This window comes from Carettochelys insculpta, chromosome 3, assembly GCF_033958435.1.
Source record: "Carettochelys insculpta isolate YL-2023 chromosome 3, ASM3395843v1, whole genome shotgun sequence".
NCBI classification, from domain to species: Eukaryota; Metazoa; Chordata; order Testudines; family Carettochelyidae; genus Carettochelys; species Carettochelys insculpta.
Window position 1 is genome coordinate 123,690,756 of NC_134139.1, and position 27,264 is coordinate 123,718,019.

General features: G+C 42.9%; 1 protein-coding gene across 1 annotated transcript in view; it reads right to left on the bottom strand.

Moving 5' to 3' along the window:
• SLC16A10 (solute carrier family 16 member 10) overlaps positions 1–27,264 on the bottom strand; it is a 98,177-nt gene that overhangs the window by 35,910 nt on the left and 35,003 nt on the right. The window contains exons 2-3 of the mRNA XM_074990734.1: positions 26,070–26,214; positions 10,649–11,087 (exon numbers count right to left, since the gene is read on the bottom strand). Coding sequence (XP_074846835.1) covers positions 10,649–11,087; positions 26,070–26,214 — 584 coding nt within the window. The remainder of the gene's footprint in view (positions 1–10,648; positions 11,088–26,069; positions 26,215–27,264) is intronic.

Genomic DNA, 27,264 nt, shown 5'->3' on the forward strand with positions numbered 1-27,264 from the left:
AAATAAACAGCTACTTCTTTCAATTAACTTTTATTTCCTTCCATTTTGTAGGATTCAACCACTGGATTAAACTGAGTTTTATCACATTTTGCATATGTGACTTTTCTTCCCTTGTGTTGGTACGGAGACCATAGTTTAACTGTACTTTTATAAAAATTACTAATACAGAGGAAATGAGGAACTGAAGTTTATTTCCTTCAGGTTTTTCTACTCTACCTTAATAAAATGCAGAGAGTGTATGACTTTCAAAAGAAAAGTAGCCAAACAAAGAATAAACATTTCTAGATCAACACTGATGAATACTGGGGAAGGAATACATGTGTAGGATAACTGCAGAGCTGGACAAAGGGGGTAAATTTCACTAACCTGGGCAATCAAATTGCAGCAGATGTTGGTATCTGAAGGAAGATAAATCAAAGATTAGAAAAGCAAGTAAAGTGTAGGAGCTATTGAAGATCTGGCTCATTAGAAATATCCATATAACAACCATATTGGAACTAAACATTAGAGCCTTTTTCAGAACTTTCTTTTTGTGAGACTGAAACGTGGTAGATAAAGTGGATGAAAAAGAGAGAGATAGCACTTATGTTTGCAGCCATGATAGTGGAAAAATCTGAATGGTTTTCACTTTCTGAAATTACCTACAATATGAAGATAGAACTATAGTTTGACATATAATGATCTATAAGTACTATATACCCTTTGAAACGTATCTTTATCTTGTACTTTTCTAGAAAAGAGGCTGGTTGTAGCCTCTCAAAGAGCAATGGTGGGTACCATGAAAATGAATGCCACAGGAAAACTAAAAAAGAAAATGCACAACTTCTTGAAAAGGAGCCAAAGGAATGAACATGACAGACTACAGATTTATTCAGTTTAAAAAAGGCATAAATAATCTAGACAAGCCATTGAATCCATTAGATAAAGGATATGATTTACATAGAAATGCATCTCTCCTGGATTTGTTTCAAAGTATGTTTACGAAGTAACATTTCCGGTTCACAAGAAGTCTTACAAAGTGAAATTAATACTTGAGCAAACAATTGTAAGGAACAATAAAAAGCTGCTCTTTGTGAGGTTATTTTGCAATTTTTCTTCTCTTCTAAAGAGTATCAGTGGCGTGCTATGTCAAAAAACTGACATACACCAACTATTTTCTGGAAAACCTGTAGAGGATTTTTTGTACAAGACAATTCTGCAACTTTATTTAAACACATTTCATTTTTTTGGTAAATAAATGAAAGCACTCTTATGAGTAAGCTTTTCTACAAAATGTATTTAAAGAATAGAAGATTGAGCTCTTGTGGACCAAAGTTAACTCAATGAGGAGGATATACAATATCAAAATGTAGTCTAAAGGAACTACTTACAAATATTTTTACAAGCTAAAAATACAACTGTACTTCTATTTCACCTTCAATAAAATGAAAAAATATTTGAAAGCATTAATGATGGCATTTTGAAAAAAGAAAAACATTGCTTACTTAATACTTAATATTTGCAGATCAACTCTCTCGAGTTACCAAAACCCTGAATTCAAGAAGTGAAGTGCACTAAATAAGTGAGACAGTCATGAGAAATAAAAAGTATTAACAGCCAATGTTAAACTGGAGGTGCAATTTTACTTGAAATAATGTGCATTTGCTAATTCTATGGAGGTACTCTAAAAGCTTCTAGCACATCATGTCAATAGTTTACATAAAAAGTTACCAGAATATGTGGGAGCACTACAGACAATGAAATATTTTAACAGCAGTGTAAAGATGATTATCATTAAGGGCTCCGTGTCTGTCACTGAGAGCACAAAAGGGGGTGCCAGGGAGGGCCAGGCTGCTCCCAGCTCACCCGCCACCCAGGACAGGACCCCTCTGTGGCTGGACACCCCCCTTGGCTGCTAGCCCATTGAGCCAGGGCTGCACTGCAGTCAGCCTGGTCCCAGAGGCACCACAGAGCTGCCATGTGGCAGGGCCCACTGTGCAGGCCACATATGGTTTTGCTTCCAGGACATTCCCATCACATGGCCTGGTGGAAGGGGGTGTTTGTCACTGCTCACGGTGGGGGCCAGGGCCCTGGGGGCTGTACGGTGTTTGTGACTCACTGTTTCCCCTCCTTCTCTTCCTCACAGCTGTACCTACGTAGTCTGAGGCCTGGGCCAGCCCCATTCCAGCAGCAGGGCAGAAGCTGGGGGGGCGGGGGCCATCACTACGACCAGGAGGACCTCCAGAGGGACCACAATGCCGCCCTCTGGAAGATGACCAAAACCATGGAGTGGCAGCTGCAGGACAACAGGGAATGGAGGTCATGGGCCTGGGACCAAATCATGTCCTGCTTTGATGCCACCACCAGCATCTGGCAGGACACGATGGCCCAGCTACTCCCAACTGCCACCCTCACCATCCCTCTGCCAGCCACTCCACAGGGCATCCTGGACCTTCTGCAATGGCTGAAGGCTATGCCCCCTTCTCCCCGGGCCCCCCCCCCCACCGTGCACTCCTGCTGCCCAGCCCCACCACCTCCATACCTCCTCATGGTCCTGGCCCCAACCCACCCCTGATGGGAGCACTGAACCCACAGCAGGAAGGGATCCTGATGCTGATACTGCTCAGGGTCCCACTTCTCCTTGCGTTTGTGACCTCCCGCACTCCCTCCATGGTTTAAGTGTCCCCCACACCCTCTGTCCCAAGATCCCCACCCCACTGTAAGTACTTCACTGCACTGTTTGCAAATAGTTGTTTGTTACACCATTTCTTTTGCATTGTTTCTTTTGTTCAGTAAAATAATTATTTGAGCACCACACCTGTGTCAGTCTTCATTTAGCAGGGGTCAGGAACGGGTGAGGTGCAAAGGGAGGGGTCACGGTGGGGACAGGGTAGAACTGTGGGCCCAAGTCCCCAGCTGTGGGGGGCCCTTGGGAGGTTACAGAGGGCTGTGGGAGAAGCTCTCCCTGAGGGCCTCACAGATCTCATAAGCCCATCCTGATGGGCCACCTTGCAGATCCCACAACCCATCCTGATGGGCCTGGCAGATCAGAGCTGCACCCGGCTGCTCATACTCACCGCCAGTGACCACCACCCCACCCCAGGAGAAAGTCTTCTACCTTCCCCTCCACAGTGTTCTGCAGGGCACACCACCACCATAACTTGGGGGATGTTGTGCTCCCCCACAACCAGGTAGGTGAGCAGGCACCTGCAGTATGCCTTGAGACAAGCAAAGGCATACTCGATCTGAAACCTGGCACAGTTCAGGCAGCCATTGAACAGTACCCAGCTGGGTGGTATAGGGTTTCATGAGCCTGGGCATGACAGGGTAGGTTGCATCCCCCATAATTCAAGAGTGGCATCTGTACATTCATGACCGCCAGCTCACAGCAGGGAATTAAAGTACCCACCTCCCTCCTCCACCACAGGCCAGAGTTGCAGATGTGCCCAGTCCACCCACCACCAGACATGAATGTCTATGATCAACCAGGGCCTGCAGTCCCCTGGAGAAGTATTCCTAATCATAGAACACTAGGACTGGAAAGGGCCTCGAGAGGCCATCGAGTCCAGCTCCCTGCCCCAATGGCAGGACCAAGTACTGTCTAAACCATCTCTGATAAACAACTATGTAACCTGTTCTTAAATATCTCCAGCGATGGAGATTCCACAACCTCCCTTGGCAATTTATTCCACTGTTTGACCGCCCTGACAGTTAGGAACTTTTTCCTGATGTCCAACCTAAACCTCCCTTGCTGCAGTTTAAGTCCATTGCCTCTTGTTCTATCCTCAGAGGCCAAGAAGAACAAGTTTTCTCCCTCCTCCTTATGACACCCTTTTAGATACCTGAAAACCTCTATCACGTTGCCCCTCAATCTTCTCTTTTTCCAAAACTAAACAAGCCCAATTCTTTCAGCCTTTCTTCATAGGTCACATTCTCTAGACCTTTAATCATTGTCGTCGCTCTTTTCTGGACCCTCTAATTTCTCCACATCTTTCTTGAACTGCGGTGCCCAGAACTGAACACAATAGTCCAGCTGAGGCCTAACCAGTGCAGAGTAGAGAGGAAGAATGACTTCTCATGTCTTTTTCACAACACACCTGTTAATGCATCCCAGAATCACGTTTGCTTTTTTTGCAACAGCATCACACTGTTGACTCATATTTAGCTTGTGGTACACTATAACCCCCAGATCCCTTTCTGCTGTAGTCATTCCTAAACAGTCTCTTCCCATTCTGTATGTGTGAAACTGATTGTTCCTTCCCAAGTGGAGCACTTTGCATTTGTCCTTATTAAACTTCATCCTATTTACCTCAGACCATTTCACCAGTTTATCCAGATCTTTTTGAATGACAACCCTATCCTCCAAAGCAGTTGCAACCCCTCCCAGCTCGGTATCATCTGCAAACTTAATAAGCGTACTTTCTATGCCAATATCTAAATCGTTGAAGATATTGAACAGAACCTGTCCTAACACAGATCCCTGCGGAACCCCACTTGTTATACTTTTCTAGCAGGATTAAGAACCATTAAGAACTACTCTCTGAGCACAGTTATCCAGCCAGTTATGCACCCACCTTACAATAGCCTCATCTAAATTGTATTTACCCAGGTTTTTTTATAAGAATATCATGCGAGACTCTATCAAACGCTTTACTAAAGTCTACATATACCACATATACCGCTTCTCCCCTATCCACAGTGCTCGTTATCCTAGCAAAGAAAGCTATCAGATTAGTTTGACGTGATTTGTTCTTTACAAATCCATGTTGGCTGTTCCCTATCACCTTACCACCTTCCAAGTGCTTGCAGGATGATTTCTTTAATTACCTGCTCCATTATCTTTCCTGGCACAGAAGTTAAACTGACTGGCCTGTAATTTCCTGGGTTATTCTTATTCTCCTTTTTATAGATAGGCACTATATTTGCCCTTTTCCAGTCTTCTGGAATCTCTCCTGTCTCCCATGATTTTCCAAAGATGATAGCTAGAGGCTCAGATACCTCCTCTATCAGCTCCTTGAGTATTCTAGGATGCATTTCATCAGGCCCTGGTGACTTGCAGATATCTAATTTTCCTAAGTGATTTTTAACTTGTTCTTTTTTTATTTCAACTTCTAACCCTACCCCTTTCCCACTAGCATTCACTATGTTGGGCATTCCTTCATCAGATCTCAGTGAAGACCGAAACAAAGAAGTCATTAAGCATCTCTGCCATTTCCAAGTTCCCCATTAGTGTTTCTCCCTCCTCACTGAGCAATGGCCCTACCCATTTCTGGTTTATGGTCTTCCTCTTGTTTCTAATATATTTATGAAAAGCCTTCTTGTTTCCTTTTATGCCTGAAGCTAGTTTGAGCTCATTTTGTGCCTTAGCCCTTCTAATCTTGCTCCTGCATTGTGTTGACTGCCTATATTCATCCTTTGTAATTTGTTCTTGTTTCCATTTTTTATGATTCCTTTTTAGTTCTGAGATCATGAAAGACCTCCTGGTTAAGCCAAGGCAGTCTTTTGCCATATTTTCTATCTTTCCTACACAGCAGGACAGCTTGCTTTTGGGCCCTTAATAACATCCCTTTGAAAAACTGCCAACTCTCCTCAGCTGTTTTTCCCCCTCAGTTTTGCTTCCCATGGAAGCTTACCTACCAGTTCTCTGAGTTTACCAAAATCTGCCCTCCTGAAATCCATTCTCTCTATTTGGCCATTTTCCCTTTCAACCCTTAGAATTGTGAACTCTAAGATTTCATGATCACTTTCACCCAAGCTGCCTTCCACTTTCAAGTTCTCTACCAATTTCTCCCCATTTGTTAAAATCAAGTCTAGAACAGCTTCTCCCCAGTAGCTTTTTCAACCTTTTGGAATAAAAAATTGTCTCCAATACAATCCAAGAATTTACTGGATAGTCTGTGCCCCGCTGTATTAGTTTCCCAACATATATCTGGATAGTTGAACTCCCCCATCACCACCAAATCTGAGGCCCTGCATGACTTTGTTAGTTGTTTTATATAAAAAAAAAAAAAAAAAAAAAAGCCTCATCCACCTGGGTAGGCGGCCTGTAGTAGACTCCTAGCAGGACATCACCCTTGTTTTTTACCCCTTAGCCTAACCCAGAGAATCTCCTACATCCATCTCCACCTCAATCCAAGTGTGTACATTTTTAATATATAAGGCAACATCTCCCCTCTTTCTTCCCTGTCTGTCCTTCCTAAGCAGGCTGTACCCTTCAATACCAACATTCCAATCATGTGTATTATCCCACCAAGTTTCCGTGATGCCAACGATGTCATAGTTGGATTTATTTATTAGCACTTCCAGTTCTTCCTGCTTATTACCCATACTTCTTGCATTTGTATACAGGCATCTAAGATATTGATTTGATCTTGCCTCCCTGTTTTGCCCTGACCCTCTTCTTACTCTGACATTGTTGCCCATGCTGCCTCCCATTTCTGACCCATCTCCCAGGTTTGTATGTTCCCCACTTACCTGTGGGCTTTGCTCCCCTGCCCCCATCGAACCTAGTTTAAAGCGCTCCTCACTAGTTTAGCCAGTGTGCCCAAATACGTTCTTTCCCCTCCTCTAAAGGTGAACACCATCTCTGCCTAGCAGTCCTTCCTGGAATAGCATCCTGTGGTCGAGGAAGCCAAAACCTTTCTGGCGACACCCTCTTCAAAGCCATGCATTCACCTCCAATCAAACCACACTTATGGCTACAGGACCAGAAGGGTCCCAGCTGGTTCAACCAGTAACCCCTCCACTACTTCTGCTTCACAGTGCTCTGCAGAGGGGAGCCCTCTGTGACCCACATCTTACACAGCGATGATAACTGCCCTGTATCCCCACAATAATTTAAAACATTGGAGGTATTCCACAATTCTTACACTGGGCAACAACATAAGTTGTGATTTTGCAACAAGTTGTTTACAATAGGCCAAAAACCCTGCTCCATGTGCTACCCAGCAGGTCTTGCAAAGAAAGCAACTATTTATTTGCATAGATACACCCTGAACCTCTTTCCCTTCCACGCATGTGACCTGTAAAGAACACATTCCTCAAATTAGTGCTTCCATATTTCAAACCTCTTCTCTCCCTATTCGGGCTTGCGTGCCTTCTCCCTGTTACTATTGTGTTAAATACCTAGTCACAATTAATCTTTTGGTGAAAACTGAAGCAAAAACAGGTATTAAGCACACACCCTTTTTGGTTTTGTCTGTTAGGTCACTCTTTCCCCATTAAGCAGAGGGCCTGTATTTTCCTTAAACTTTCTTTCACTCCCAATATCTTATATGTCACTTGCTAAATGTTAATGACTTCACACTACAGGTGGCTGTGCTATTCTTTTGTACACATGAATAGTTTGTCCATATTTTCACTTTTTGTAGAATTCTTCTTTGATTTTCAGGTAATAAGAGCTCCTAATGGAACTGTATTGGCTTCTGACTAGGCTTTCTATCTTTCCCCTGTGTTGGGAAAGATAGGAAGAACAGTTGTGTCTTAAATATGGTCTCTGAGAAACAGAAAGCTCTCCTGAACTCCTTTATTCTGGAGATTTTCTTCCTATATGACATTACATTTCTTTGTTGAGTCTTGCTTTTTGAAGTGCATGTTTCCTATTCTATTGTTCTCATTTCTTGCTTTCCTTAGAATCATGAATCTTGGCATTTCATGATCACTTTCAGCAGAGCTGCCTTCCACATTCAGTTTACTACCAATTACTCTAAAGACTAACAAAATGATTTATGCAGTGATGACCTTTGTCTTTAAAGTGCTACATTTCTGCAGCTTTGTTTTGTTGGGATACAGACTAATACAGCTACCTCTCTGTTGCTACCAATTACTCTGTTAGTAGAGTCAAGTCTGAAATGGCTGCCCTTCTGAAACAAGGTGCTCTCCACAACACTTTCCAAGAATACACTGGATTTTCTGCATTTTGTCATACTAAATTTTTCCCAACAGATTTGGATAAATAGTTCAAAGTTGTGTTTTGAATATTTGTTATTTTTCCTAGAAGTGATTCATTTACTTTCTCCTTCTGATCTGGTGGTCTCTAATAGACATCTAATGTGAATGTTGCCCCAGATTTCCCTCCCCCCACACACTTTATTCAAAGACATGCAGCTAGCCTTTCACCCACCACCTTCTGGACTTTGCAACACGTGTATACATTCTTGTACAACACCTCCCTCCCTTTTCCTCTGCCTGTCCTTCCTGAAGGATCCATACTCTTCTATACCAATATTCCAAGCTCTAAGATTTACTCTATGGTGCCAATTAAGTCACAATTTCGCTTTTTAATAAAAATTCCACTTATTCCTCTTTATTCCCCATACTCTTCGCCTTTGTGTATAAACTACTAAGGAATTGGGCAGATTCCCCCATGGTTTTCCCATCTTACTGCTTCTATGTCCCTATCAGGATTTACCATTTCTTCCCACCTCAACTTCCACCCCACTGTAAAAGTCACCTTTTTATAGTTATTTTTGTCACACACCTCATCTCAAAACCAGGTCCTACCTCATTAAGACAAAGCAACTGTGTGCTGTATTTAATTGCGACTTTAAATAGTAAGTTGGTTGATAGTGTAAGAGTTTTAATTAATAGTTTACAAGTCTTTATATTTAATGTATTTGACAAATTCCAACATCAATGTGATGCGTTTGCTGAATATAATTGTAGACGCCACAACAAACTATCAAGTAAACTCTCTCACAAATACCAGTGTTTCATCAGATAATTATGCAGTACTGTATGACCATCCCTACTTAATCTACCCTTTGCTTTCCTGTTTTCCTTGTCTTTACGTCACTTGTTTTGTCCTGCATTTAGACAGCACAGATTTTTCTGAGTAATCTTTTATACTCCTCCACCACCACCTCCTCCTCCCCTATATTGCTTTCTCTCCTGATAGATTTGTTTCCTTTTTCCATTTCTCCCCTAACACTTTTCAGTAACATACTTCTCATTTCTAAATTTATCCCATCATCTCAAAATAAAATTCATCCAATCAAAATAAAATGTATCCCATCAAAATAAAAGAAATAAAAATATCATAGAAAATAACCTTTAAATAAATTGCAAAGTTACAATCAATTATTTTAAATTGTCTTCCAATAATGTTTTTAATTGCTGTCCAATAATTTATGTTGTCATTTCTTTTTTCATTTAATGAAGTGTACATAGCAGCTTGAATTGGCTTTTATGTGGGGGGTCCACACTAGCGAAAAGGCTGGGAACCACTGGAATAAACAGTTAATTCCTTCAAGTTTATTTCTTTTTAAGCATACCCTTATACTACAGATACCACAGTGGCACATCCACAGCACTGAACCTATACTGCTATAATGCTTCCTACACTGATGGAACAGTTCTTCCAAAATGTAGTTAGTCCATCTCTCGGAGAGATGGTAGCTGTATCAAAGAGTTTTTCCATCAACCTACCCACATCTGCACTAAGGGACAGACTACAGACTAACTACAGTGCTCACGGTCTGAATTTTTTCACAGCTCTGAGCATAGCACCTATGTATATCTAATTTTAAAGTGCAGAGGAGGCCTAAGTCCTTTGCTTTGCATGTCCATCTTTTCAGGCTCAACCCCAGTTAGAAAACTGCTCAAAAGTAATTCAGTACTTGGTAAGAAATGCAATACATGGCCAGATGGATGAAGTTCATGTAAGAAGCCTTCAATTTGCACCAAATATGATTAGAGTAAGAACACTGTAGACAGAGAAGGCAAAAGAGCGTACCTTTTTGTCTTGTGTGAGGTCAAAGGAATCCACGTAGATATGTATGACTGACAACTTTTATGGCATCATAGTTCCAGGTTCCATTAATAATTATAGTGAGATACGAACTATCCTAAAGGAGCACCAACCTTGGCAGTTATGAACCCATAAGAATGAGAATGGGAATGATACTACTGGACCTACATAACATTCCAAATTTACTTTTTTTTTAATTCTGAAATTTCAAAGGGAAATGCAAAGAATAGCTCAAATATTTAGATTCTAACAAAACCAATAATTTCTTGTTAAGATATTGATTTACTACCAGTGCAAATCATTAGCAAAGTTCTAGACAGTGATGATGATATATATCAAAAGGGGAAATGAAGCATGGACTAGAAATCAGAACTTTTTTCTGCTATATATTTTAATTCTATCATTACATTCATGATTTAACTCTCCCTACCTTATTATCTGCAGGAGTTTAATCATAAAGTACCCAATGAGTCCAAAGCATAATGTCTGTGCATTCTAAAAGTATAATCTCAGTACTGCTCTGAAATCAAACATGCTGCTTTCAGGCACTAGCCTCACTCAAAAGTTACATATACTGTGTAACTGGCAATATTTACTGTTCAGAGCCTAAGATAAAACTATTTTGTTCAATTAACAATACAAAATTCATCTGAAGTGAAGCAGAGGCTCTCCCGTGCTATAACTCCTCAGGGGAGGAAATGAGGAATTAAAACTTGAACTACCTCCAGAATAAGAGTGACAAGGTTCTTACTGAGACCTATAGATCACCTCAATTTCAGACATTGGAATGCAAGTCACATGATCCTCCCCAGGACAACTTTGGTGTTAGGTATTCCTGTTACTAATGGTTTTCTTAGTCCAGAACATAATGGGAATATATTTTTAAATAAAATTAAAACACAGCAAAAGACACACACTTACCAAGTGAACATAAGGCACGAAGTATCCAAAAAGGGCTGCTGGAATTCCAAAAGCCCAGATTCGATAACCCATAATCTTGAAAATAGAGAAACTGAAAATCTTCTTTGCAGGAGGAAATGTCAACTTCCCCTGCTTTCCACCCTCTTTTTCACTTGCATTGGGTATGAGGGGTTTGTAAGTGAAGCCAGCCAGGAACAGAACAAACATAAAGAAGCACAAGACCCTTAATGTGTTGTACAGGCCAATTGAATCAATCAACACTCTCAAAAGGAAAGGCAGTGACACAGTGAACAAGCTGCTGCCCGCAGTGACGATACCATTCACTAGTCCAAGGCGCTTCTTGAAATAGTGCCCCAGAATGACCAAGGATGGCTGGTATGCAAATGAACAACCACAGGCAAACAAGATTCCATAGGTGAAATACAGAGGTTCAATGGAGCTATAACAAAAGAAAAGAAAAAGTCTGAAAATTGTATCATCATGTAACATACAACATTGTGTATACTCATGCTCAATATTCAAGATTTGATCTCCCAAATGTGATTACCGTATAAGTAAATTCTATATTTTTCTGTAAATATGTAAAAACTATCAACTCAACCACAAAATAGTTAAGACGGAAAAGAAGACTGGTTTGTAATCTCTCATTAGCCAACTCTGACTAAAAGTACCTTCAATAATCTTTAAGAAATACTGGCAAGCCAAGTTAAACCAAAAATGTAAATTCAGTAACATTTATTTAAAAATCCAATAAAATATACTTTTTTTGGATTTAAGCATCTCTCTACTACATTTGAAACCCAGACTTTGCAACATAATGAATCAGACACATTTTAAATAAAACTTTAAAGTTACAATGCAGACAGAGCAAATAGTATTTTAAAATACTACCATTGGGAGCAACTGAACCCTAGGATTTTAAAATGCATTAATTAAATCATATTAACGTGTTTTAAAAATACACTTTATCCCAGTCCAGGCAAGCCAGTAGAGGGTAACTACAGTTGGCATGGTACTAGGCTACAGTAAACATTGATTAATATACTAGGAGGAACTGTGGATTATAATATATAAAGTCAAAAAGCAGAATCCAATCCACAATATACCTTAGCTGTTTGTTAAATGTTTTTTGTTTCTCTTTCTTCCAAAAGATGGCATCCTCATCTTTTGTAAATAGCTGCATTCCAGGTCTGGTGTTTGATGTGCTATATTAGACCAGTGTTTCTCAAATTTTTTTTTAAATAAAGTACCCCTTTTTCAAAATTAAATACAAACAGTACCTACAATTTTTCAGACACAAATTTTGTCCTACCATTGCAACACCTTTGTTTAAACAACTTAATCATAACAGGCTGGTTTGAAGAAATTGCCTATAGACAATAACCTTGCCATGGCTGTTCTGTTTGTGCAAAGAGGATAAATAAAAAAGTTAGATGAACATAAAATAAGTCCAATATTATTTATTCATAAAAAGGTTGAGAAACACTGAGTTAATGTACCATCTGGAAGAGCTCTGTATACCCCTATGTTGAGACTCACTGTCTTAGACCTAATACGATTTAGTTTTTAAAATATCTAAATAGGCATAAATCATTTCAGAGTGTCTGTGCTACATTTGCTCAATAATTCCTCTTAAAATCACAAGAGCCAAAACAAGAAAATTTGGTATGCAGCTTCCTCTTACCCAAACTTAAACCAAGGTCAGGGTTGGTTGTACCTAGAAAGTGGGAAATGTCTATATTTCCAGGATTTCCCAGAACATGGAAAGGGAAGGGGCTGAGGGAGGGGTACAGTACTGAGAATGGGCACTGGGGGCAGCTGCAGCACCAAAAGAGAGGACAGCAGGGCTAAGGTTCCACCACCTTGCTTGCTACAAAGACCATGTAAGTAGATCCCCTGCCCCAAACCCAGAGCCTGTATTCCCCACCTGCCCACATAAAAAGCCTACAGGCCACAGGAGGGGGTGACTGAGACCGGGGCAGCCCCCCCCAGAACCCCATCACACCCAGACAGCCCGCAAGCTATGGGGGTGGCTGCTGGGGGGCAGGGAGTCATTCCACTGAAGCCTGCCCCGCCCCACCCAGACAGTCTACAGGCCACACTCCTGCAGGCTACAGCTGGGGTGGGGGGGAAAAAGGGCCCACAGAGCCTGCCCCCAAGATACCAAACCACATGGGAGCAGCTGAAGGGGGCAGCCCCCTGAAGGCTGCCTCCCTCCTGACAGGCAGCAGACAACAGGGGACAGCTGGAGGGAGGCTGTCTGTGGGCTACTCACAGGCCATGAGAATGGGCACTGGAGGCCAGGGACAGCCCTTGGAATTTGGCCCTACCCGCAAGGGCAGGGGGCTGCTGGAGGAAGCCCCCAGAGACTGACCCCCAACTGACAACCTGCAAACTGGGGGCGGGGGGGGAAGTGTTCCTGGACTGGGACAGCCCATGGTGGCTGCCTTCCCCAACTGCAGGGGGCCACCTAGAGGGGGAACAGCCCCCTGGAGCCAGTCTCATTTCAACAGCCTCCAGACCACAGGTGGGGAGGTTTCTCCCTGGAGCAGGGGCAGACCCTGTACCCTCTTCCCACCTCCCACTGCCCCTCCCAAGACAGACTGCAGGAAAGGGGTAGCTGGGGGAGCAGCCCCCTGGATCCCACAGAGTGACCTCATCCCAACAATGTGCAGACTGCAGACATCCTGAACTCTTCAGGAAATCATTGGAGGATACGCACCTTGCTCCCCTGCACACCTTTCTCCCCACCCCCAGAGCCTGTAGCCATAGGTGACAGCTGGAGGGGACAGCCCCTGAAGTCTGCCCCCATCCTCACTGAGACAGCCTGATGGAGCCTGGGGAGTGGGTGGTACAGCAGCTCCCTGTGCCTTTCCCCCATTCAGCCTGCAGGCTGGTGGCAGGGCGGGGGATGAACTGGAGGTGGTGCCCAGAGCCTTGGCCCCACTTTAACAGCTTACAGGCCACAGCAGAGGTAGGAGGGAGAGGCATCACTCAGAGCCTGGTCCCACCAGGCAGCTTGTAGGCCAGAAGGGGGTACTGGTGGTTGGAGGCAGCCCCCAGAGCCTGGCCAGTCCCTGGATGTCCCCAACAAACAAGCTGCAGGATGGAGGGGGCGAGGGTAACCCCCAATGTGTCACCTACCCAGATCAGTGCAGGTCCAGAGAGAGAGGCAGCTGGAGGCTGGGATCAGCTGGCAGAGTATGCCCCTCCACCCCTCTGCCCAAACAGGCTAGAGGACGTGGTGGCCACTACCCCAAACAAAGGCCCTCTGGAAAAGCTGCATGGCTAGAGGGCAGCAGCAGGATGGGAGCTGCCCTCAGACTGCTACCTCAGACAGGCTGCAGGCTGGCAGTGCAGCTGCAGGCTGGGGCCAGGCCACAACGTCTCCCCCCGCACCCGTCCCCCAAAAAAAGAACAGCACCAGATCTCTCCCAGGAAGAGCCACTACCCAGGGATCACAACCTTACCACCACCACCCCCGCCCCCCGCAAGGAGAGCCAGTGGCTGGGAAGCACTGCCCTGGCCACCACTGATGTCCTGGTAGCCCCACTCCCAGTCCCCTGTCCTGAGATCCCCAACCTAACTTTTGCACCTCCACCCACCTCGAGTTCTGCACCTCCATCCCTTGCTTTGAGCCCCAACCAACCCTCTGCCCTAATCCACCTATGCCCTGACCCTTCTCATCACTGAACCCTCACTCCAGCCTTCACGTTTTTAATTTTTGAAAAATACTACTATTAAAGGAAAAAAGCATGTTCATTTTTCACTTTTTTTTTTAAAAACTACTTTAGTTAAAGACCTGTGCAATACCAGGTACATCTGCTAGTTACCTAACAAAAACGTCGATAAGGTCATAATTTAGATATAGAAAAGTACGATATATATTTTCTCTAAAGTTCATGCAGCCATTACACATTACTACGATTGACTGATGGTATTACATTGTTTTTTAAATATGAAATCTATCCACTAAGAGACAAAGAATTGGAATACATGCATGTAGGAGAAATGTTTTACTAGATGTATGTTATGTGTATTTATTAACACTTTAAAAAGGAATCTAATGTCAGAGATATGATTTACTAATTACAAAAGTCTCACAGAGGTAGGCATGTTAGTCTGTAATTTTCCAAATAGCAAGCAGTTCTGTAGCATCATAGAGACTATCTAATTTCTTAATGAGCTTTTGAAGGCAAGACCCACTCCAAAATCTGAGGAAGTGGGTCTTATTCACACAGGCTCATTACCTAATAAATGTGTTAGTCTTTAAGGTGCTACAGGACTGCTTGTTATTTACAAAAGTAGTTCCAGTTTGTCATTATCATTATACCCCTTCTGGTGCTTAATAATTATTTTCTCAGTTATTTTTTACTGACTGATGGTCATAAAAATTAATGAGTGTTACTTGTTTATTATTTTATGTTGTAGCTGTTGGTTACCTTTAATAAAATATGGATCAAATTCATCTGCAGGGCTTAAAGCAGTGAACTTTTTATTATGGGAAATAAATTGTGCAAATATTCCTTCTCTGCACACATTAACTTTCCCCCGCCTCACGGACAGCATTAGTTATAAAAGGAGTTCAATAGTCCCAAAAGAATGTGTACAGAGGTATACTCCGGCAAGAAGGTGGTGACACAGGCAGTTTTGTGTCATAAGGTGAAAAACAACTGTGTTATACATTTATTAAACTACTTGGGGGGGAGGAAATTAAGTACTGATTTATGGTCATAAAAACTAAAATCAGCCTTACTGTTTACTAGCCAGTTGTTCTCATCCTTACTGCTTTCCTGGTATCCTGAATCAAAAAGGGTCTCTCCTCTCTTCCTCCCACTCTGTCCTTTTAAAAGGGCAGCAGTAACCAGCAGGAACCTACTGAGTACCCTTCTGCGGGTAACAGCCTCACAAACATGAAAAAGGCGGCAAAATAGTAGATGAAGACTATATGAAGAGCTGGTTGATAGCACGAAGAGAAGAAACTGTTGCTCACTTGGTGAGGTTACCATGATTCTTTGATATTTGTTCTCCTACAGGTGCTTTATTCTAGGTGCACTTGTGCCCCATGCATCTTTGAATGGGGATTTCTTTTACAGTGTCCATTTGACAAGTGTATGCATGTTACTCAGACTCTTAATTTATGCTGCTACCATACAGCACTAAGAGGGATAGCTGCATGAGTCTGTAGCTTCACAAAAAAACCAGCAATCCTTGGGTCTTTCCCACAAAAGCTCATCAACTAATAAATAAAATGGTTAGTCTAAAGTGCTACAGGACCTCTTGTTTTTTACCATATAGCACTGTGAGGGTGCGCTGCCCTTATTTCCTTCTCTATTACACAGCTCCATAGCAGTGAATTCTGAAGCTGAAGGAACAGAGGCTAAGTAGTGGAGCCTCCACAGGCACATGCATCTCAAAAAACTAGTTAGTACACTAGGTGAATAAGCATTTCTTCTTCTTTGAGTAGAACCCCTAAGGGTGCTCCATTCTAGGTGACTACTGGGCGGTTCCCTTAAAGGAGTAGGCAGCTCTGAACTGGGCCAGACTATCGAAGAAAATACAACAGTGCAAAATGCAGCATTGAAAAATCATTGCATGAGCTCTTGCAATGTGCTCAGCAATGGCACATTAGGGGACCCCCACCATGGTACTACATATTTCAATAATGGGAAAGGTTTTGAGAAAGGGTGAGAATTTGAAATAGGCTTTGTAGAGGTCTTTTGTACATCTGAAGGTATGTCTACATTGCAAAGCTATTTCAAAATAACAGCTGTTATTTCTAAATACATTTCACAGCATCCACAAAATGCAACCGCTATTTTGAAATAGCAGCTGGCTTATTTCAAAAGGTAAATCTCATTGCATCAGGAATAGCACCTATTTTGAAATAGGGTCTGTTTAGACAGGGAATAGAGGCTATTTCAAAATAAATCATGGTGTGGCCAATGGGTCTATTTCGAAATAGGCTCTATTGTGTGTAGACATTGTATTTCAAAATTAGCTAAGTGCCATTTTGAAATGCATTTTGTGTATAGCAGCGTTATTTCAAAATAAGCTATTCTGGAACAGCTCGTCCAGAATAGCTTATTTCAAAATAAGGCTGCTGTGTAGACATACCGTGAGGCCATGTCTACACTACAGAGATCTTTTGAAAGATGCTCTTCCAGAAGATCTTCTTTTGAAAGAGTATGTCAACACACAAAAAAGCGGATAAAAAGATTAATCCACTCTTTCAATAGAGAGAGTGTCCACACAGGCCCTGCTCTTTCAAAAGAACACGCCAAAGATCGAGAAGTCACATGATGACTGCTTTTTTTTTTTTTTTTTTTTTTTTTTTTTGAAAAAAGGGCCTACAGTGTGTCTACAACATACCTCCCCCCTTCCTTCAAAAAATGCTTTCGAAAGGCGGCCCTCTTCCTGATCTGGGAGCAAAAGAAGGCTTCTGGAGAAGAGCCACATTCTTTAGTTTTTGGATTTAAAGAGCGCATTGTGTGAAAATGTTGTGTGTTCTTTCAAAAAAGGGCCTGATTTTCTGAAAGAACTTGTTAGTGTAGATGCGGCCTGAGAGTCCTTAGGAGACTAAAAATTGGTAGCTACAATTAACAAAGTTGAAAATTCACTTAGAATGGCATTGGTTTGAGATGCAGACCCTTTTGATTTATCTGCAGTTGAACCAAATAGTCTGGGAGGTTTAATCCTATCAAGATAGGAAACTAGGGTTCCCCGACGTCAAAACATAGGTGCAACTGTACCTCCGCTTTATCTAGGCAAGGATGAGGGAGAAATGTTGGAAGGTGAATGAATTTATTACTGTGAAACTTAGAAGGTATTTTTAGTTAAAAAAAATAGGGGAGCCGTTATGTGTCAAAATCATAGGGCTGCAGGGGACCTCAGGAGGTCATCTAGTCCAGTCCCCTGCTTCAAGCAGGATCAACCCCCACTAAGTCATCCCGGCCAGGACCTTGTCAAACCAGGACTTAAAAACCTCTAGGAATGGAGATTCCACCACCTCTCTAGGCAACGCATTCCAGTGCTTCACCACCCTCCTGGTAAAGTAGTTTTTCCTAATAGTCAACCTACACCTCACCCTCTTCAACTTCAGACCATTACTCCTTGTTCTGCCATCTGTCACCACTGAGAACAGTTTCTCACCTGCCTCTTTAGAGCTCCCCTTCAGGAAGTTGAAGGTTGCTATTAAATCACCGCTAAGTCTTCTCTTCTACAAACTAAATAAGCCCAAAGCCCTCAGCCTCTGCTCATAGGTCACATGCTCCAGACCTTAATCATTTTTGTTGCCCTCCACTGAACCTGCTCTAGTACATCCACATCCTTTCTATACTGGGGTGGGGAGAAGGAAGCAAAAGTGCACACAGTACAACAGAAGTGGCCTCACCAGTGCTGAACAGACAGAAACAACAACTTCTCTAGATCTGCTCGAAATGCTCCTCCTAATGCACCCCAACATGCCATAAGGGCACACTAACTCATACCCTGCCATTCATCCACCATAATTCCTAAGTCCCTTTCTGCTGTACTGCTGCTTAGCCAGTTAGTCTCCAGTCTATAACAATGCTTGAGATTCTTCCGTCCCAAGTACAGGACTCTACACTTCTCCTAGTTGAGCCGCATCAAATTTCTTTTGGCCCAATTCTCCAATTTATTCAGGTCACACTGGATCCTATCTTTAGCCTCCAACATAGCTACCTCTCCCACAGCTTGGCATCATCTGCAAACTTGCTGCAGGTGCAATCCAGTCCCTCAGCTAGGTCATTAATAAAGATGTTGAACAACACCAGCCCCAGAACTGAGTCTTGGGGCACACCCCTTGAAACCAACCACCATCCAGATATTGAGCCATTGACCATTACCCGTTGGGCCCAACCATCAAGCCAGCTTTCTATCCATCTTATAGTCCATGTATCCAAACCGTATTTCCTTAACTTATGGGCAAGAATGTTGTGGGATACTGTCTCCAAAACTTTGCTGAAGTGAAGGTATATCTCATCCACTGACTCTCCCATGTCCACAGAGCCTGTTACCTCGTTATAGAAACTAATCAGATTGGTCAAGCATGACTTGGTAAATCGATGTTGACTACTTTTGATCACTTTCCCCTCTTCCAAGTGCTCCAAAATGGATTCCTTGAGGATTCCTTCCACTGTTTTCCCAGGGACTGAGGGAAGGCTGACTGGTCTACCCTTTTTTTTTTTTTTTTTTTTTTAAAGCTGGGCAAAACACTTGCCTTTTTTCAATCATCTGGGATCTCTCCCGAGTACCAAGACTCTTCAAAGATAATGGCCAGTGATGTCTGCCAATTCCCTCAGTACCCTTGGGTGCATTAAATCCGGACCCATGGATTTGTGTACATCTAGTTTTCTAAGTAGCTCTTAACTCATTCCTTCGCCACTGACGGCTGCCCTCTACCTTTCCCTACTGCACTGTCTAGCACTGTCCTTGTCTGAAGGCTGAAGCAGAAGTAGTATTAAGTACTTCAGCATTTCTTACATCATCTGTCACTAGGTTACCTCTCATCCAGTAATGACCCCACACCTTCCCAGATAGCCCTTTTATTGTTAGCATGCCTATAGAAACCCTTCTTACCCTTCACACCCCTTGCTAGCTGCTGTTCCACTTGTGCTTTTGCCCAATTCCTTGTTTTCAAAAAGTGATGAGAAAGAGGGATATCATATGCCCACTTATTTCCTCAGCATGTCAAGACAGCATGATAGAGACCAGAAATGCTGTTTCCATCAGCCAACGTAAGCAGTGAGTTAACAAGTAGCCAAGAATTCAAACTGAAATCTTGCAGGGCATTGAAGAACCAGACTGAAGTCTCAAACCAGACTAGGATGTTTGAAAAGTGGAAAGACATTTCAGTGCCCTTTGAGTGCAGGGACAAATATGAAAAAACCTTTTATTGGAGAATGGAATGATATGATGGAGTCCAGATGTACACTAATGGAAGTCCGTGATAGCCCCAAGTCTTTAATTCTAGGATGTAGGGCTGCTGTTACACCAAATTAGGGGGTCTGCTGCTCTTGGATGGAAGCAGCCCTACGTACAGATATAGAAGAGGAAAAAAAAGCTATTCCTCACCATGCCCTGCCTGTGAGGCCAGATCAGGAGGCATGGGATGTGAGGGACTAGATGTCAAGTGTTGTTGGGTGGGGGAGTGTCACAGACTTGCATTCAGAAGGGCTAGTATGGGTCACAGACTTGAGTGTGGACTGAATGGAAATAGGGGTGCAGGGACTCATGGGGAAGGAGTATGGTGGAAAGGGGGGGTCACAAAGTGGGAATCCAAGGAACCATAGGGGAAGGGGTGGCTGAGTGGGGAGGAACACATGGAGATGATGGAGGGCAGCTGCTTTCCATATTTCTCATACCCACAACCAACAATCCTCCATGTTCACACCCAGATTCCTTTTCCACAACCACTTCTCTCACCCTCAGCTTCTCCATTACCCCTGAATCCCTTAAGTCATCACAGTGCTCCTGAAATATAATTTTGTATTGTAATTTAAATCAATTACTACTCACAGTTCTAGATTAATATGCCTAGTAAAGAATCTGTCAAAAATGCTTCCAGAAACTTTTTTTTGTTATCTATCATTAAAGACAAAGTTGTCCACAAGTATTTTGAAATTACCAAAACAACTGAAATTGGCATGATTATATTGTATTAGTCTGACAAAATTTGTAGAATTTTAAAACATTGTCCATAGGCATTTTAATTTTTGCATAAACCAGGATGGGTCTCCAATTACTATTTGGTTTTGGAACCAGGACATGTCTGGAATAAAATCCCTGGCATTCCCTCCCCAACCCCCAAAGAGAACACAAAGTACCCCTGGAATCCTTTAACATGTGCAGAAGTTTGTCTGAGTTGTCAAACAATTTAATACCATCGAAGGAGAACTCCTTGATTGAATTTTGGACTTCCTTTGGAAATCCTGAGAGCTGGAGAAGGAGGTCCTCATAATATCAATGTAGAAATCGAATGAGAGGCAGTATTGGCAGCATCAAGGAAGATTTGCCGAGATGCCTTAGTGAGCAGCTGGACTTTTGAGCTAAATTATGCTAGCAAACACTCAATAAATAGAGGTTCCTGGTATAAATTTGTATGACTGCATTTCACCATTAAAGTCTAGTAGTTGATGATTCTAAATTGTTAAAAATAGCAGACAAATACAGAATTTCTACCTGACAGGTCCAGGCTCTTATGATCCTTGTTACGGGGTGTGGAATTAATATAGAACTGCCTCCAACATTTGTAAATTAACTTCACCACCAAAGAGTTAGAATCTTCCTCTTATCCCTCTCCTAAGAGTTCTTAGCCACTATGCTCTGTCTATGTCTACACTAGCCCACAACTTCGAAATGGCCATGCAAATGGCTATTTTGAAGTTTACTAATGAAGCGCTGAAATACATATTCAGTGCCCCATTAGCATGCTGGCAGCCGTAGCACTTCAAAATTGCCACGGCTTGCCAACGCGTGGCTCATCCAGATGGGGCTCCTTTTCGAAAGGACCCCCGCAACTTGGAAATCCCCTTACTTCTATCTGCTGTTTTGGGCTAGGGTAGACACAGCCAGTATTTCTTATATGTAGGTGGAATTGTGACTGAGGTGTGCCAGATAATGAGGCCCTTTTGGGCCCTGTAAGGTTAAGAGGCAAAGCAATGCAGTAAGATAAAACCATAGGAAGGATGTCAAATCAGCTTATAATGTAATTATTTGACCTCCTCAAGAGGAATCAGCAAAGAATCCACAGTTCTCTCAATTGTCTACCATGGATGGAGGTGGTGGTATAACTATGTCAGCCAGGGATGGAGAGGCAAGCCAGGTGAAAGACATTTGTCAGCCCTAGTTTCTTGTTCCTCAAAAGATTTCTTCTTGGCTGTTTCTACACTGGCCACTTCCTTCGGAAGTGGCATGCTACTACACGGAGCAAAATATGCTAATGAGGCACAGATGCAAATTCCCCATGCCTCATTAGCATAATGTCACGTGATTTGGAGTCCAGAAGACTGTTCTTCCTGACTCCAAAACACAGTGTAGAAGTGCGGCCCTGGGGGGGGGGGGGGCTTCCAGAAAGAAGTCCTCCTTCCTGAGGCCCCTTCTTCCCAAAAATTTGCATCCGCACCTCATTAGCACCTTTCACTCCGTGCATTAGCATGCCACTACCGAAGGAAGTGGCCTGTGTAGAAATGGCCCTTGAATTTCCAGTCTCATATACAGCAAGGGTGATGAAGGTTTTTTATCTCTGTGATGGGTGGTGCTCAAGGCTCTAAAGAATTGCGGGCAAGGGGCTGCCAATTGTCCCAGTGTGAACAAAAAGCTGGGTGTGGGTGAAAACATCCCTTGGTATTCATGCCAGTGAAATGGTGGTTGTTACCATCTGAGGAGATTCACTCATGAGAGACCCCTGGAAAAGAGCTTCTGTAAGAAGACAGAGAAGGGCATTGCATGGATACTTGGGACACGGAAGAAAGGTCTTCATAAAAATTCTCCTCTTCCAGATCACTCTGTACTTGGGGAGTGCCAGAAGAAACATGAGATAGAGCTGCTGGTACTGAGTGAATGACCAGAGATTGAGTTCTTGGTACCAAGATAATATCAGAGTTGAGCAGTGGTGAGCTAGGCATCTCAGACACAGCAAGGTTTTAGGGAAAGCAAAAAGTCCAGTGGTACCATGTCCATGGGCTGTGCTAAAGTGATAATGGCTAAGGGAGTTGACAGTACTGTGAATAATAAGCACACCAAGTAGAATCCAGATGGAGTCCAAGTAGGCTTCTTTGGTATTGGGTGAGAAAATGTAGCACTTCCGCTGTCCTGGTTCACTGATGGTACCAATAGCCTCACTGAGCCTGGGACTTTAGGTTTGACCATGCCCTGGGCACCTGAGGGATCAAGAGCCTTGTGGGTACTGACTTGGAGAGCAATGGGTGCCAAAGTGGCTAGAGTTACCAGAGACTGACTTCTTAGAAGTTGCTTCCCTACCTGGAGAATTTGAGAGAGTCTTTGGGAGTCTTATAAGAGGACTTTTGGTCTACCTTTGAGGTGGCCTCAAGGAGTACAATGCAGAGATAATGAAGACAATGAACTTACCTGAAGATCAGTATATGGGGAGCGAGTGTGAGGGCAGGAGAGGGCCAGACATAGGGCATAATGAGCTCTTCATACTGAAAAGCTGAAGTTCAAGCTCCTTTTTGTCATCTCTAGATTTTAGTGTCAAATGAAAGTTGCACTTTTATGAATAATAAAAAAATCCCTAAGGTAACAACTGCACAGGGAGTGCCATTCACCAGGAGTGCCTCCCTGCAAGATAGACAACATCTGAAACTAGGGGAAATGGGCATGCCCTCCCAGTAAAGAATGTTTCCCTCCTCCTCAGAGTTTATTTATAAGCTATAGGTGTAAAGGTGTTTTGTTCTGTTTTTTAGAACTACTACATTTAAAAAGTCACACTATTAAACAACACTAAGAACAACTACTAAAAGAATTTAGGAAACCCCCAGTGTGGACAACTGCTAAATCTCTCAGGCTGAGGCAGCTGAGACAGAACGGAGGGCAGTGTTACATCAACAGCTCAGAGCACAAGACTGAGCAACTCACATGGCACAGGCTAAGCAGACATTGCTCTGAGAAATCTCTGGTCAGAGTTAGGTGGTGTGCAAGCACATCCAGAATGGAGCACCCAGGCTCCTGGGCAGGTGGGGCTGGAGCCAGCACTGCACTTCCAGAAGGGGCAAGCTGAGGCCACCAGCCCTCAGCATCACCCAGAACACATCACGTGGTGGCCCTCCCTCCTCAAGCAGCCCTTAGAGCTGCCTAGAGCATGCCATATGATGCTCAGGGCCCTACTGCCACAGTAGCCAGAAGCCTAGGCCCTTTTGAATCGGCAGGTCCCAGGGCAACTGCTCCCTCTACAACCCAGCCCCCCTCCAGCAGGCCTGGGCACACTACTTGAAAAGCCAGCTTTGTGGCTGTATGAAACATACAGGCAAACCCAGGTAAACTACATCAGTGTGCATAGCTCTGTAATGCCATTGTATACAGACCTAACTGCATTCCATTTCTGAATAAAATTTTAAGCAGTTAAAATATATTAAGTCTTTACTAATAAGTGAGTTCACTAACAAAAACGTAAGTTGGTTTTTTCTGTGTAGTTTAATGAATGCATAAAACTGAGTTGCTTTTCATCTTAGGACAGAAGGTGGCCTGTGTCACCTCTTTCTTGCCAAAGCATACCTCTGCATGCACTCTCTAGAACTACAAAACCTCTCAAAATATTCTATTTGACTAATGTACCTCTGGTAGGGAAATATGAGGGTATACTTGTATGCAGGAAGAAATACATGCACAGCATATTACACAGAAAATGTTTGAACTACAGAGCTTACAGCAGCAACTTACGACCCCCAGTTTATGAAAGGTAACCCAAAAGCAGCAAGACAAGGAAAAATAGGCAAATAACACTTTAGTTTTTTTAAGACCATCACTAAAAAAACAGAGAAATTAATAAGCATCAGAAAGGGAGCAGGGTGTAGGGTTTGAGATGTGGAGTCTGGGTGGGAGGAGGTAGGAGGAGGGTGTGGGTAGGGACTTGTGTAGTAAGGAGAGGTACACAGGAGCTGGGCAATGGAGGTGCAGCTTACTTTTGCAGCACTCCTGGACACATACGGATCTGCACTCCACCTCTCCACTGCTACCAGGGACCAACCTCTGATGCTCTGTGGCTAGAATTCCAGCTAATATCAAAGCAGCAGTAGGAAGCCTCCAGGCAGGCTGCCCAGGCTGATGCTGCTCCCCGCTCTGTTCTCCCAGCTGGGGGAACAGCAGCAAGTGGTGGCAGAGCCTGAGTCTCTTCCTGCCCCCCCCACAAGCCCACAGCTGAGCCCATAGTCTGGATAAGGACTGCAAGGCTCAGGGTTCCAAACCCTCTACCCTGCTGCAGGCTGGATGCCATGGAGAGGAGCCACGAGCCTCAGGGTCCAGATCCAAACAATCCATGAATGGGATCCGGACCATGGGGCAGGGAACTCCCCACCCCTGTGATACAAGATACATTACTGCTAATTTACATAACATATGTGCAAAATGATCTTCCATTTCTTGCAAATCTATAACAATAGGTTGTAAAACTTAGGAAGAAAGAAATTCAATCTGAAAAGAAAATGTCACTGATATTTCTGAAGTGTTTTCACTAGAAAATACCTGGTCCTCTGAGTTTCTAAAAAACCACCTTAATGATTCTGTGCATTCCCTTCACTTAATGAACAGCTGGTATAAATATTGCAACTCTACAAACTTTTCATATTTGTCAACAAGTGCAAAAGAGACAAGGTAAACAAAGTAATGTCTTTTATTGGACAGATAATATTACCTCATCTGTCTTGTCTCTAATATCCTTGGACCAACACATCTACAACTATACTGCACAGAAGTAATAGATTTTATATATCTGCCTCAGCATATTCTGGTGTTCATGTCATTCTGGCATCAACATGCAATATGAAGAGGGGATGTGGGGAGGGATGCAGAAAGACACAATCTTAGAGTCATAAAGGGAAAATTAATTATGTAAATACAGTGAGCTTTCTAGAGCCACAGAGGGTAGATGGAGAAGAACTGGTTACCCCTTTCACATGGGAAAGGTAGGGAAGCATACTGCTTCTGTATAATATGTTCATGTTGGTAAAATACTTTGACTATGAAAACTACCGCTCTGTATATACATTGAAGGTTTTTACTGGTGAAAATATTCACATGATTTGCCACAAAACATCAGACAGTCTCAAGGAGGGCCTATGGTCGAAATGAAGAGTTACTTTGATCTATATATTTAATATACAAGATGAAGTTTTGTGGTCAACAGAAAATTTGTATTTGAGAGAAAAGAAATTTCTGGGTAGGGGATGAGCTGATACAGGATCAGAGTTAAAATGACCTTCAGATCTTAAAACAGAAGTTTTGGCTTACACTTTAATTTATTAAAATATTCCAACAACAAATCTTTCTTTATGTGACAGAACATACAAATCTGATAATGCCAAACAGTCTCTGAAAGAAACAAAAACAAGCTTCCTTGCACCTAGCTAGTAGAACTGATAAATATCACAAAATGTGCATACATAGTATTGTGGCTCTAACTGGGTCACTGGCAGTGAAGTGAAATTGGGACTTCGGTTATCTTAAAGCATGAAGCTAATGAATGACCTAAAAGCTCCAGCTGTGTTGATTCAAAGCTAGAAGCAGACTCATGAACCTCTGTTTAGCATGGCCACTACCTGGGGAAGGCACCACACTTACCAGATGTAATTTACACACAATGGTGTACAAAATTTCCATTTATGGGTGAATATAGCAAGAGGATGTACCATCATAAATGTAAGATCAAAATTAAAAAAATTCTTACCTCACAAAAGAGCTTGAAAGAAGTCCAATAAACCCAACTGCAGCTCCAACAACGGCTATTATTCGACAACCAAATATGTCTGTGAATACACTGACTATGGGTGAGCAGAAGAAAATCATTCCCATAGACAGGGAACTCACCCAGGCTGCAGAAAGTAAGAATAAGGCATTAAGAATAAGAGACTGAGTCAAGCTTTCAATTATGCCATGTAAGAACAAACAGTTGTTTTTATGGAAACATGGAAGCACATGGTAAAAGTAGAATAGAAACATAGGGCTGGAACAAACCTCAAGAGGCATAGGCACTGACTCTGCGTGCTCTGGGAATGGAGTACCAATGGAAAAAATAGTTGGTGCTCAGCACCCACTGGCCACTCAGCTGATGGTAGGGATGCCTCTGCCACGACTCAACAGTTGCTGGGGGCTTTGCCACCATAACCAAACAGCCAACAGAGGGCAGCAGTACACACTATCAGCTGTTCAGCAGCTCAGGGAAGGGACTGAGGAAAACTGAAGAGCAAAGGATGTGAAGGCGCTTCAAAGAGGGAATGGGAAGAGGCAGAACAAGGGCAGGGCCTTGGGCAAGAGGACAGTGCAAAGGCAGGACCTCAGAGGATGAAGGTGGACCAGTGCAAGGTGGGGCCTCAGGGTGAAGCCAGCATTGAGCACCCTAGTGAAAAGAAAAATCTGGTGTCTGTTAAGAGGTTATCTAGTCGAATTCCCACTTGGATCACACTGATGAAGGCCAGTGTACTCCTAGACAAATGCTGTCAAAAATGAGCTGACCACTCATTAGAAAAACTTCCAATGATCCACATTCTACAATTTGCAACCTCTTCCAGTACTTTAAAGAACTTTTCTAACCTATATGAACCTAACATTCTATCCTAAATGTCGCTTGCTGCAGATTACACTGATTTCTTGTCCCTCCTTTAGTGGGCATGGAATAAAATTGATCACCAGTCCTTTGATAACAGTTCTTAATATACTTGACAACTGTAGGCAAGTCTTTGTATGAATTCTATCATATTGTGCCAGGGAAAGAATTTTGTAGTTCACCAAGACTGGGTCTACATGGAGGGGTATTGCCGGCAGCTTCAGGCTAATAAGCAGTTATGCAATTGCAAATGGCTGCTCATTAACAATCACACAGCTAATTAGGACAGCCTCACAAGATCTTGCTGCCAGCAGAAGCT